This window comes from Diabrotica undecimpunctata, chromosome 1 (genome assembly GCF_040954645.1).
Source record: "Diabrotica undecimpunctata isolate CICGRU chromosome 1, icDiaUnde3, whole genome shotgun sequence".
NCBI lineage: Eukaryota > Metazoa > Arthropoda > Insecta > Coleoptera > Chrysomelidae > Diabrotica > Diabrotica undecimpunctata.
Window position 1 is genome coordinate 153,020,926 of NC_092803.1, and position 14,192 is coordinate 153,035,117.

Consider the following 14,192-nt stretch of genomic DNA (forward strand, 5'->3'; position numbering starts at 1 on the left):
AAATTGTAGATTGATCTAGTCCAGCGGCTCCCAACCTTTTTTAGCTTGAGGCACACTAACTTAAAAACTCGTTCAGCCACGGCACACTTGGGTAAATAATCCCTATAATGAGTATAATCATAAAGTATTGTTATAGTTCGTCCCAAACCCTTCTTTCAGTGCGTCATAGTTGATCGAATTCTCTCTAACACATTAAGCTGGAAGTGACAGAAAAAAACGTGAGTGTGTGATTATTATACATAGAACTAGAAAATTATTTATCGTAAAGCTAATTCTACTTACGGGTGTATAATTGGTTGGAGTTTAGAATACGCTAAAAAGATATCCAATCGATGATGCACATAAAAATATAATTTGACGCAGAAGGTCTCGATCTTGACAGTACTTTCACAACGTTAACTGATAAAATAATTGTCACTAGCGGACCAACTCGACATCGAGTTTTTTAAATGAAATTGTTATTTTGCGAGAAAATTTAAGAGATCAATACAAACAATATAAGCAAGAATATACATAACATTCATCAATAATAATGCAAGTAAAAAGTGTATTAAATATCACGAAATATTTCGTCGAAAACAATGTTTTTTGTTACAATGTTATCATTTAGCAGTTAATTTTGCATGCTGATCACGAATCCGGTGTCAGATTTGCTCTATCTTGACGTTTTATGCGCGTTTCGGGTCACTTCCGGTGTCGGATCGCAACCGGAAGTACATATTTAGATTCGTCTCGACGAGACCTTTCGATCCATATATACATTGTGGGGTCTAAAACTTAAAGTAAATTTTAACTTCCGGTCATCTCAAAACCGGAAGTGAATTTTTGTACCAAAAGTATATCTTGACAATCTCATACGTAATACTAATAATATTCCGAAAAAATATTTTAATTATCTAATATGGTTTTTGAGTTAAAGTGGTGGACAAGAAAGGGGCTTAGCGTTTTAGTATATAAGATTCCAGGTTAGTATTATCAGACATTTTACAGTGAAAATTTAATTTTGTATTTATTGTCATAAAAATATTTTAAATATGCCGAGATATATCGAGAAAGAACAAAGACTAATATTAGAATTATTAAATTATTTTCAATTAGAAAAAGAGGGATTACGATCCTGCAACTGTCAAATTTTACTAAAATGACATGCAATAATTCTCGACATTCTTAAAATCCTAGATTATGTCAAAATTAGTGACGCACTGAAAGAAGGGTTTGGGACAGACTGTATGTTGATTTTTTTACTATGTTATTTTCTTTAAAAATATAATTTAAAACATATTTCATTGAGTTAATGCTGTGCTCATTATGGAAACTAATTAGGAAAATTAAGAAAACAAAATTTTAATGCACTTATAAATATTTATTTTGTGTTAAAAGAGATGAGTTGATAACAGTATAAAACAGAATGTTCGTTTAATAAAAATAGTGACACCATATCTAAAGCGATATTGGTGCTTGGCGACCCTTCATTATTAAATCCTTTCTAGGACGTATTGTAGACAAGCACACCCTCAAGTCGTCCTCTAAAGATTTTAGCTGTGAACGATTTTTGTTATTGATGGCGTTCGTCGACGAGAAAGCAGATTCACTTATATTGATAGCTTTCTTTGTGACCAGTGGATATTCATTAAGGAGGGGAATCCCAAATGATGCAACATCTACATTAACTTTGATTTTTTTCAGTTTTGACTGACCCTCTGCTTCGTTTACTGTACTTAAGGTTAATTCCACGGTCGTTTTTTATATCTATCAGTTCACCCTCTTCACCAGTAGTGAACAAGAGGTCCCTTAAGCTAGCGGGGACACATGAGCGGAATCCAATTTAACCTACGTAATATTTTTTCACCAATTTTTCACTAATTTATTACCACCCTAATAATTTTTCACCACCAAACCAACCTTAAGGGGAGCGATTCTGCTGGCTTAAGGTTCAAGCTAGCAGAATTCAAAAAAAAAACTTTTTGTTGATGGCATATTTTTTCACCAATTTTTCACTAATTTATTACCACCTTAATAATTTTTCACCACCAAACCACCCTTAATGGGAGCGATTTTGCTGGCTTAAGGTTTAAGCTAGCAGAATTCAGAAAAAAAACTTTTTGTTGATGGCATATTTTTTCACCAATTTTTCACTAATTTATTACCACCTTAATAATTTTTCACCACCAAACCACCCTTAATGGAAGCGATTCTGCTGGCTTAAGGTTTAAGCTAGCAGAATTCAGAAAAAAAACTTTTTGTTGATGGCATATTTTTTCACTAATTTATTACCACCCTAATAATTTTTCACCACCAAACCACCCTTAATGGGAACGATTCTGCTGGCTTAAGGTTCAAGCTAGCAGAATTCAGAAAAAAAACTTTTTGTTGATGGCATATTTTTTCACTAATTTTTCACTAATTTATTACCACCCTAATAATTTTTCACCACCAAACCACCCTTAATGGGAGCGATTCTGCTGGCTTAAGGTTTAAGCTAGCAGAATTCAAAAAAAAAACTTTTTGTTGATGGCATATTTTTTCACCCATTTTTCACTAATTTATTACCACCCTAATATTTTTTCACCATCAAAGCACCCTTAAGGGAAGCGATTCTGCTGGCTTACGGTTCAAGCTAGCATAATTAAAAAAATATTTATGATATACCACAGTGTTCTGCTAGGTTTTTACGAATTTATTACAACTTTAGTAATTTTTCACCCCTTACTACCTCTTTAACAAAAATTAAATAAATTTGTTTTTTCAAAAATACTTTAATACATTTACACGGTGTGTGTGTGTGAAAAACACTTCTGTTGTAATAATTGGTATATTTAATTAAAAATTACTACTTACCTATTACTTATTAATTACTTACTAAAACTACTACAAATTTCACTGAAGATGGAATGATAAGTCCGAAAACGCTTTGAACTTAATCCTTTAGGATTTTTAAAATTTAATTAAATATACCAATCACAACAGTGTTTTACTTCAATGTTCGAGTTTTTTAACTATATGATATACAGCCAACTCACGGGAATGATCCCTTTTTAAGTTGTAAAATTTTGTTAAAAAATAGGCAATGTACAAAACAACAATATTGCAATGTTTAGCATATAAAAAAGTTGGTGAAGTTGGTGTTTGTGTAAATTCCTGCATTTATAGATGTAAACTACTTTCCTTATTTGAATTTCTAGTATTTATGGGAATTATCTTCCACACTGACACATACGGATTTCAAGATTGGAGGATTATTGGAAAACAGATCCACTATTCAACTTAAAATCTTTTTTGCAGAACATCGGAAGAGATCTTTTTCTTATAATTTTAAGGTGCTTAATCTTCATCCATAATCCAATGGGACCGAATGTTATTCCTGAAGATCGGTTTTATAGAATAAGAACAGTTATAGACTTTTTAATAATAAAATGACTGCTCTGCGTTATCCAGCAAAAGAAATATCGCTAGATGAATCGATGGTACCGTGGAAAGTTAGACTTAGTTTTAAACAATATACTAAACAAAAGACATAAAAGACGATATCAAGGTTAGAATTAATTCGTAAATTAATTTATAAAAAAGCAAAGAAAGACGGAATAGCGCACGCGAACATTTACCTATAAATAATTGCTAATAAATCGGACAAACGCGAAACGAAAACGAAAAGATGCAGAGTATGTCCTATCCTAAAAATAAGAAAAAACCCAATTTATGAGTATGTGGATTGTGCCGAGAAACCAGATCTCTCCGTGGGCGATTCTTTCAAACATTTCCATAAACAAAATAAATAAGTTAATATTTTTTTTGTAATAACCTTTAATTTTTTCCTATATTCAACTGACAATGAATGAAAAATCGACAAAGAATTAAAATACAAATATCTTTAAATTTTTAAAATGCTGCTAATATAAATTTATTTTACTACGCAAATAATCTATATCAGCTGTTCTGACCAACCGGTAATTTCGGTCTCATTTGAATATACCTACTTAAAATATTTATATCCTAAAATGTTTTCCAATATAAATTCTTTATGTTATACACCTAATCTTAAAATTATGTTTTGACCAATCGTTAATACTCTTCTTATTTAAATAATATTAAAATATTAAATACCTAAATTATTTTTCAAATTTTCATCTACCTAATGAATACAAATCTTTTAACAATAGGTGCGCACGATCCCGACGACCCTCCTTTACAATCAGATAAATAATGTAATAGACGTAATAAAATTATTTCAATTTGAATATTTCTTACCTGGTAATTTATTCTGTGAAATATAAAAATTCCACTGTATTTACTAAAACTCAACTTGATTTCAGTTATTTTATATTCATAAAAGGGACTAAGGATTCGATTTCGCTTAGCCATGTAATACAACTCGAATCAGAGTCAATTTTTTAAAACAGGTAAAATTTATAGTTTTTGGAATAAAGTGTTAAATATTTTTAATATTTAAACATTGAAAAAATAAATATTAGTTAGTATAGAATAACATTTGAAAATGTTTTTCAATTAGGGTAGTTGAGAAAAACATGACTAGGCTGGTAAAAATATAGTAAAATTTTAGCAGAGCACTCTTGTGTTTTCAAAAAGATTTTTTTATTCACCTAGCGTCAATGTGTATCTTTTTGAATGTTTCCCATTAACTGAGGCTTAGGGGGTCCAAAATTATAAGGGTGGATCAAATTTAGTTTATAAAGAATATAGAGAAAAAGATAGAGAAGTGAAAAAACAAATAACACAGCAAAAGAATGAAGAATGGGAAAGAATCTGCTTAAATATTGAAACATATATAGGAGGTACAAGAACTTCGGAGTCATGGAAAGTACTCAGAGGATTGAAACAAAACTCAAAAGAAAAAATTAAATTGGGAAATATACAGGACAAAGAATGGAAGGACTACTACAAGGAACTATTAACAGAACAAAGACCACAATTCATTGGAAAAGAAAACAGGCGAAGACGAAGCAGATTCCCACAACAAGAAATAGAAATAACAGATAGGGAAATGAGAACGGCCATAAAAGCAATCAAAAATAAGAAAGCACCGGGACCTGGAGGCATCTCACCTGAGCTTATAAAATACGGATCAAAAAAATTACACCGGATGATACAATGGATATTTCAGAAAGCCATAAATGGAGAACAGCTCCCAAAGGAATGGACGGCGGCATATATGACATCTATATTTAAGAAAGGAGATAGAAAACGATGCGAAAACTACAGAGGAATAAGCGTAATATCATCAATAGGAAGATTATATGGGAAGATACTGCGAGAAAAGATAGAGCAAGCGATAAAAGGCAAAATCGGAGAGGATCAGGCAGGCTTCACGGCAGGAAGATCATGCATAGACCACATATACACACTGGAACAACTGTTGGAAAAAAAAAACCAAAAAATAGAGATATACACTTGGCATTTGTGGACCTGAGAAAGGCGTATGACTCTGTACCAAGGTCAGAACTATGGGAGGCAATGTACAAATTAGAAATACAGACGGAACTCATAGAAGCTACAAAAGCTCTGTATAAAGAAAATAAAGTGTCCATTAAAATGGGAACAAGAATCATAGGAGACTTCACCACAACAAAAGGGCTCCTGCAGGGTTGTTCCACATCTCCAACCCTATTCAAAATATACTTAGAGAAAGCCTTGACTACATGGAAAAGAAAATGCGAAGGTATGGGAGTACCGGTACGGAACGAATACCTATATACATTAAGTTTTGCAGACGATCAAGTAGTGATTGCACAAGACCAAGACGACCTCAGCTACATGATGAAGAAACTACAAGAAGAATATACCAAGGCTGGCCTAGATATTAACCTCGCGAAAACAGAGTACCTCTCTACAAGTGAAGAAGACCTAGAAGATCTACAAATTGATGACAACGTAACAATCAAAGGAAAGGATAAATTCAAATACCTGGGGTTTATAATCACGAAAAAGGCAACAACAGAGGAAGAAATTACACAAAGATTAGGACAAACAAGAACAGCAATCCGACAACTTAACTCAGTATGGTGGGATAGACACCTAAATATGAAGACAAAAACGCAGATTTATAAAACATTAGTGCGAAGTATTATGACATATGGGGCTGAAAATTGGATCATAAACAAGAAAACCAGCAGTAAGATAGTAGCAACAGAGATGGAATGCCTGCGAAGATGCTGCAGAGTAACAAGAATGGATAGGAGAAGTAATGACGAAATAAAGCAAAGAACATCAATAGAAACAGACATACTAACATATATAGAACAAAAAAGACTAAAGTGGTATGGACATGTAAGAAGAACTAGCGACAGCAGATGGATAAAGAAAATAACCGAATGGAGCCCCATAGGAAGGAGGAAAAGAGGACGACCCCGAAAATCCTGGAGGAACGAAGTAGACGACGCCATGAGTAAGAGAGGACTAAACGATGGAGAATGGAACAACAGAGAGAGATGGAAACGGTTGAGCGAGGGAAGGCAGTGAATACTGTAGAATCCCTAAATATATATATATATATATATATATATATATATATATATATATATATCAAATTTAGTAAAAACCAGGCAAGCAATTTATATTTTCAGTTACAAGTAGAATACAGTAAAATTATAAAAATAGATTTTTTATCACCTTAAATTTTAACGTAGTAGAATTATTGACTCCTCATAGAGGGTAGTTGAAGGGTGAAAAATTACTAGGATGGTAATGTCTTAGTACAAATCTAGCATAATACTGTAGTATCTCATATTTCTGAAAAGATTTGCTTTGCATTCAACCAGCGTAAATGTGTAGATGGTGGAATTGGTGAAGTTGGTTAACATTTAGTAAAAACTAACCAGAGAGTTTCTTATTTTATTTATAAATAGTATTTAGTAAAATTATAAAACAAAACTTTTTCAACTTTAATTTAAACGTAGCAGAACTATTGACTTCCACTAAGGGTTAGTCGAGGGATAAAAAATTACTAAGTTGGTAATAAATTCGTAAAAACTTGTGCAAAAAAGCAAAACACTGTGGTATATCATAAAGAATTTTTTTAAATTACGCTGGCTCGAATATTAAGCTAGCAGGAACGTTTCCAAATAAGATTGGTTTAGAGATGGAAACTTATCAGGGTAAAAATACTTTTCTATGTCAGTTATAAGTAGAGGATAGTGAAATTGTAAAAAAAGATTTTTTTCACGTTAAATTTTAACCTAACAGAATTATTGACTTATCACAAGGGGTAGTTTCGGTGTGAAAAATTACTAGGGTGGTAATAAATTAGTAAAACCTTAGCAGAATACTGAGGTATTTCAAAAATACGTTTTTTTCTTATTTTGCTGGTTCAAATATTCAGCTAGTAGGAAAGTTTTCGAATAGGTTTATGGGAGCAAAATTATCAGGATGGTCAAAGTTTAGTATAAACTTAACAAAACACTTTTTTATTTCAGTTATAAGTAGTGGACAGTAAATTTGAAAAAAAAAATTTCTCCTTAAATTTTAATCTAACACAATTATTGACTTTTCACAAGGGGTAGTCAAAGGGTGAAAAATTACTAGGATGGTAATAAATTCGTAAAAACCTAGCAAAACACTGTGGTATATTATAAATATGTTTTTTTAATTCTGCTAGCTTGAACCGCAAGCCAGCAGAATGGCTCCCCTTAAGGGTGGTTTAATGGTGAAACAATATTAGGGTGGTAATAAATTAGTGAAAAATGGGTGAAAAAATATGCCATCAACAAAAAGTTTTTTTTTGAATTCTGTCATCTTGAACCTTAAGCCAGAAGAACCGCTCCCATTAAGGGTGGTTCGGTGGTGAAAAATTATTAGGGTAGTAATAAATTAGTGAAAAATGGGTGAAAAAATATGTCATCAACAAAAAGTTTTTTTTTGGAATTCTGCTAGCTTGAACCTTAAGCCAGCAGAATCGCTCCCATTAAGGGGGGTTTGGTGGTGAAAAATTATTAGGGTGGTAATAAATTAGTGAAAAATTAGTGAAAAAATATGCCATCAACAAAAAGTTTTTTTTCTGAATTCTGCTAGCTTAAACCTTAAGCCAGCAGAATCGCTCCCATTAAGGGTGGTTTGGTGGTGAAAAATTATTAAGGTGGTAATAAATTAGTGAAAAATTGGTGAAAAAATATGCCATCAACAAAAAGTTTTTTTTTTGAATTCTGCTAGCTTGAACCTTAAGCCAGCAGAATCGCTCCCCTTAAGGTTGGTGTGGTGGTGAAAAATTATTAGGGTGGTAATAAATTAGTGAAAAATTGGTGAAAAAATATGCCATCAACAAAAAGATTTTTTATTTTATTATTCTGCTAGCTTGAACCTTAAGCCAGCAGAATCGCTCCCATTAAGGGTGGTTTGGTGGTGAAAAATTATTAGGGTGGTAATAAATTAGTGAAAAAGGGTGAAAAAATATGCCATCAACAAAAAGTTTCTTTTTTGAATTCTGCTAGCTTGAATCTTAAGCCAGCAGAATCGCTCCCCTTCAGGTTGGTTTGGTGGTGAAAAATTATTAGGGTGGTAATAAATTAGTGAAAAATGGGTGAAAAAATATTACGTAGGTTAAATTGGATTCCGCTCATGTGTCCCCGCTAGCTTAAGGGTCCTGTGAACAAGGCCGTGTCATAAGCCGACTCGATGTATGGATTTCGCACCCAGTCCATTGATGTCATATCGAGAGAGGGAACATACTTTTTGATATTGTCATTCAGCTTACTAAGACTTTTCAAAAAAAGGTCTGACAGATTTGGTTCTATATTGCAATTAATTTTCAACTTTCTTTATCCACAGCAAAAGATTTTGCTGTAAGTAACTAAGTTTATCAGTAGATGTGAGGATGTTTTCTTGCTTTACCTGCATGCCCTTATTTAAAACATACAATTTTAGAAAAATATCTGCCAAAAACACAACTTGCACCAGGTGTCATCACTAAAGAAATTGGCATATTCAGAGTGTTCACAAGTACAAAATACTAACAGCTCTTCTTTAAGTTCATAGAATCTTTGAAGGGCACGTCCGCGAGATAACTATCTTACTTCTGTATGCTACAATAGCTGTGTATGCTCAAAATCCATAGCATACTACAAACTGTTAAAAAATATCGCTTTTAATGGCCTACGTTTGGAAAACGACATTCAGTTCAGGCATCAATGACTTAGCAACAAGTGCTTCTCTGTGTAAAAAAGAATGTGTGAAAATAATATCTGGATTTTCCATTTGGACTAAAGCCAGAAGCCCCGTTAAGTGTCCAGGGCAATCGCCTGTGCAAATACTCAAACAAAACAGCCAAGACAAACCAGTAGTAATAAAATAACTGTTCACTAATTGAAAAATGTCTAGTCCTGTTGTATTTTCGGGGAGGTCTTTATAAAATAAAAACTGTTCTATTACGTTAGATTCGCAGATAAATCTAACGGAAGCAATAAACTGGATTTCTAAGTTACATCTGTGGATTCGTTCACTTGAAGCGCAAAATATCAGCTGTTTTTCATTTACTAAGGTTTCAACATCCTTAGACATGTCCTCGATACGCCTTTTAATCGTATTATTAGATAATGGTATTGTTTTAACCTGTTTTTCACATTCTTCACCATCAGAGCTGTAAAACATACTTTTTAAAAGTATCTAGATACTTTTAAGATACATGAGGCAAAAAGTATCTTAAGATACTAAGTATCTAAGATACTTTTTTGTGAAAGTATCTAAAGATACAAAATACCGGAAAAGTATTTAGAGTAAAAATATCTTAGATACTTTCAAGTATCTAAGATACTTTTGAGGATCTAAGATACTTTTAAAGTATCTAAGATACTTTTAAGTATGTAACATACTTTTATGTATCAAAGATACTTAGATGCTTTTCTAGTATCTAAGATACTTAGATACTTTTGTAGTAACTAAGATACTTTTAGGGTATAATATAAAGGTACTCGGTACTCTACTACTCTACAGTAGATTGGCGATACTTTTGTTTTAAAAACATCATTTTAACCCTTTAAATTATCATACAATTTTAGTTTAAGCCAGCAGGTACTTTGAAATGGTATACTTTGGGCTTTGGGGTAGAAAGGAAATAAAAGACGTTAAGTTATTACAAACTAATAACTATGTATTGAAAACAAAAATCCAACATTAAATTTTCAAAACAATATAAAATAAACATAAATTCGTGTGTTAAAAACAGCATAAGATGCATTATGCATTAAAAACAGAACATTCAACATAATTAAATTTTTAAACACAATAGGATAGGATAAAAAAAAATAGTAATATTTTGGTAGCTAATAACTAGTTAGTATAACCACTAGCTTTTAGTAAAACTAAATTTTCAAAAGTATGATCAGAAAAGGCATGACGTCGGGGTGAATTAATAAAAGTTGCAAAAGAAAACATTCTTTCAACAGCTGCAGAAGAAGGTAATGGCGTATTGAACTTTTTAAATAATTGTTCTATAATATATTTTTTTAACATTTGTATGTTGGTTTTAGAATCGGCCAAATATTGTAATAGTTGCAGCTCAGCTTGTCGTTTATAATCTAAATCAGTATAGCTAGTGTTTTCGTTTTGCGTTTGAAGATCGGAGTATTCGGAGTTAATCAAATTCACAGAAGTCGTTTTGCATTTTGTTACTTTTCATTACAGTAGTAATGTTATTTGAACTTACATCAAATTGTTTTAATTGTTCCTCATTTTCCTTCATAATTTTTATAGCTTCTGTAATTACCAAATCCCTAATTTCACTAAGGTCATTTTCGATATTCCTTTTCTCCAGATGTTAGGAAGGTTACCAGTTAGTAGGCAGTTATTAACACTTTTTGCCACCATGCTAAATCAGTGCAGAGTTCCGTTGGGTTACGACTTTTTTTTTTCTTTAAACTATCTCTGTATTACTTAATTAAAATACTAAACTACATTTTTGACAAAAAATATTAGGGCGCATGTGTGTTTGATGTTCGTGCCAAAAGTATACACGCTGCGCAGAGAATGGAAAATGTCTCTGTGAGCCCCGTGTATACTTTTATATAAACATTTAACACATACCACGTCTAACTTTAACGAAAACGTTGATGATCAGCAATTCGAGAACACGAGAACGTCAGTTGAAAAGAAACATTCTCAACGTGCTTTATTACATTAATTATTGTGCATAATGTCTTACAAGAAAAAACAACGGAGATTGCAGAGTTTATGGGATGACAATATGAGCGATGATACCGAGGATCCATATCACAACGACTCAGATAATGGTCCTCTGTACAGACAAGATAGCTTAGCTAGGAAGTACTAGCAGTAGTATATTGACTTCTAGCGAACCCAGGGTAAAAAGACGTAGAATTGAGAAGATGGGCCTTAAAGGTTAGTAATTTTTTCTTTTGCAGATTGTACAAAATGTGAAATTTTATTTACCGAGTGTTTCAAATCATCACTCAGGGAATTTTATTATTTACCAAGGTTATAACACCAAAACGAAACTCAAGATTGTTTCTCAATAGGTAATAAAAATTTAGTATCAAAAATTAAAAAAAAAATCATAATAATAATTGTATTTTGAGAACGATTTACGAGAACAAAAACGAATAAAATTAATTTAACCTTTAATTGTGTCTTATTCCCATTTAAATAGTAATTATAATAATTGTGATATATAAATGAATCGTCAAAGATTTCTTTGGGACTAACAATAGCACAAGAAATAGAATTAGCGTAAAACTTTCCTCCTAACCTGAATCTGACGATTCTGAAACAAATGGTTCGTCAAATGTTGAAAAGCAAGATGTTGTGTCGGATTGGGTCGTAGTTGTTGGAGATCCCAAAGACTTTGATTTTCATGGGGACATTGGTTTAGTCAAAGTAATACAACATATAAAAGGTAAAGATATATATTTGCATGTCATGACAGGCGAGCGTTATAACTTGTTGCAATTAATAATGCAAGGAAGAATACAGGGTAGAAGGAGTCGCGGAAGAAGACGCATCTCCTGGTTGAATAATTTGTGAGCTTGGTTTAACTGCACTTCTGCTGACCTCTTTAGAGCAGCGGCGTCGAAAGTGCGAATTGCCATGATGATTGCCAACCTTCTTAGAGGAGATGGCACGTGAAGAAGAAGATATAGTTGCTTACTATAAATTATTTCTTGATGAGAAGTTAATAAATACTTTAGTAACCAAAACCAATTTGTACGCGAAACAATCCATAATAACAGCCATTACGAAAGAGACCCTCACAAAAATGTTTCTAAAAATCACAGATTATTGGACACAATTTGAAATTTATTGGTCTGAAGTGGCAAATTGAATGTCTCGAAACTGCTTTGAAAATATTCTAAGAATGTGGGATTTCGGTAACAATGAACAATGCGAAGAAGGAGATCGACTCGGCAAAATTCGATTCCTGGTTGACTCCCTAAATAAGAAGTTCAAGCAAGTTATCCTTCCTGACGAAAATGTCTGTATAGATGAAATAATGGTACCCTTCCGAGGGCGCTTTTTTTGTGTCTGAAATGCTTTTTTGACAATCATATTTATGATAGAAAATAATGTTTTTTTGATTTTCTCGTATTATGAAAAATTTTTTTTTAACTTTTGTTCGTAAACCTTTTGTAACAAATATGTTATTTTTACTTAATTTTTGCCATTTGAATAATTTAGGTTACCGTGTTACTATATGTGATAAATAGTATAAAACGGTATAGCTAATAAAATCGTAATAAAAAATGTAAATTTCCTACCAAGCATATTTTTAGGACCCTCCTGCCACGTCAGTTACCTACCCATATGAAATACATAGGTATTGCGCTCTTTGAATATAAACATGGCTCCAACCAAAACTTTACATGTGTATCTAAAAGTATTGAACTATTGTTATAAATCTAATTTATTAACTTTATTTATTATAAAATAATGTTCCAACACTTAGTTTATTCGAGTCTTTATTTATTTAATTTACATTATAATCTTACTAATTTATTTTACACTATTTACACTATTCTAATTTATATACTACATTTATTTCCCGCGTTACAATTCAAACTTGACTCGATACAATTATTCTTTTTCGACTGACCGTTTACAATAAAAATTTCCTTTATATATATTTAATAACCGTTATTCTGGAGTTCCCTAGAATTCGGCCGGTGACCCTTGCTGAACGTTCTCAAACGCCATAGAATCCAGGCAGGTTAACCCTACTAGAAAATACTTGTTAGAAAAATATGTTTACAGTTTAGGTATGAGTCATATTTATCGTAACAGTATACACACAACGATTTTTACCCTCGCCTGAGTATACTTTTGGATACACACGGCAGTCAAAGTGTTAAAGAGTGCCAGTAGCTACTCTTTAGTTTTTACACTAGAATGTTTAATTTATTCTACAAAAACGTCGTCAAGACATGCACGTTTTCTTACTTTACCTTTGACTATTGTCCTGTTTAATTCTTGTGTCTTAAAAAGGCTTGAAATATTTGTTGTTTCTTCTTTTTATCATTTATTATTATTTTGATACTTATTTTGGTTTCTTTTGAGTTCAACCGTTAAGTAGCCAACAGGCTATTTGAATGCCAGTTATAGACACATGTACTAGAGAGTACGGAGGATCACGGTTTAAACTTTTCTGCATGCTTTATGGCTACTTCCGCCCAAATTTGCAATTGTCATTGATAGTATCAAGTTTATCAGTGGTTGAGGAGGATGATGAGGAGATGAGGTCAACGTGCGCTCCCTCACCGCCTTTGATAATATCTATCCCAATGGCAGACGAAACATCAGAAACAAGCAATTCGGGAACACCAACCAATTTTATTAATCCACAAATTACTGAACATGTTCTTAGAAAAAGACACAATAATACTAGGCAGCAAAAGTGTCAACGTTTCACAAATATTACGCTCATCGAATGTAATATTATTTAATGTAGTTTCATTTTTCCGTTCTCATAATAAAAAAGTATACTTGAACATTACTGATTTTAAATTGGACTTACAGTTACAGTGCCATTATTTTCTCATAGTCTTTGATTAATTCTTGTGACAATCTATTAATAAAAATATCCAATTTATTATTTTAAACATTAAAATCGATAAGCTCTTGCTTAACAACAAACAAAATACAAATATATTGCGGCGTTAGAATTCAGGAATGCAACTAAACGATTTTTATTCTAAAGAACCTTTCGTAGGAAAGACATTCCACGCCAAATATCCAGAATA

The 14,192-nt window shown here is 32.2% G+C and overlaps 2 protein-coding genes across 2 annotated transcripts in view; one reads left to right on the plus strand and one right to left on the minus strand.

Moving 5' to 3' along the window:
* Nucleotides 1-14,192, plus strand: part of LOC140432397 (FERM and PDZ domain-containing protein 2-like) — a 778,164-nt gene that overhangs the window by 172,663 nt on the left and 591,309 nt on the right. The gene's annotated exons all lie outside the window — the stretch shown is intronic.
* Nucleotides 9,100-9,594, minus strand: LOC140435940 (protein FAM200C-like). The gene has a single exon (XM_072524652.1). It carries the CDS (start codon nucleotides 9,592-9,594, stop codon nucleotides 9,100-9,102), a length of 495 nt encoding a protein of 164 aa, XP_072380753.1.

Excerpts from the sequence above, each read along its gene's own strand:
- LOC140435940 (XM_072524652.1), bottom strand. The coding sequence starts at position 9,594 with ATGTTTTACAGCTCTGATGGTGAAGAATGTGAAAAACAGGTTAAAACA.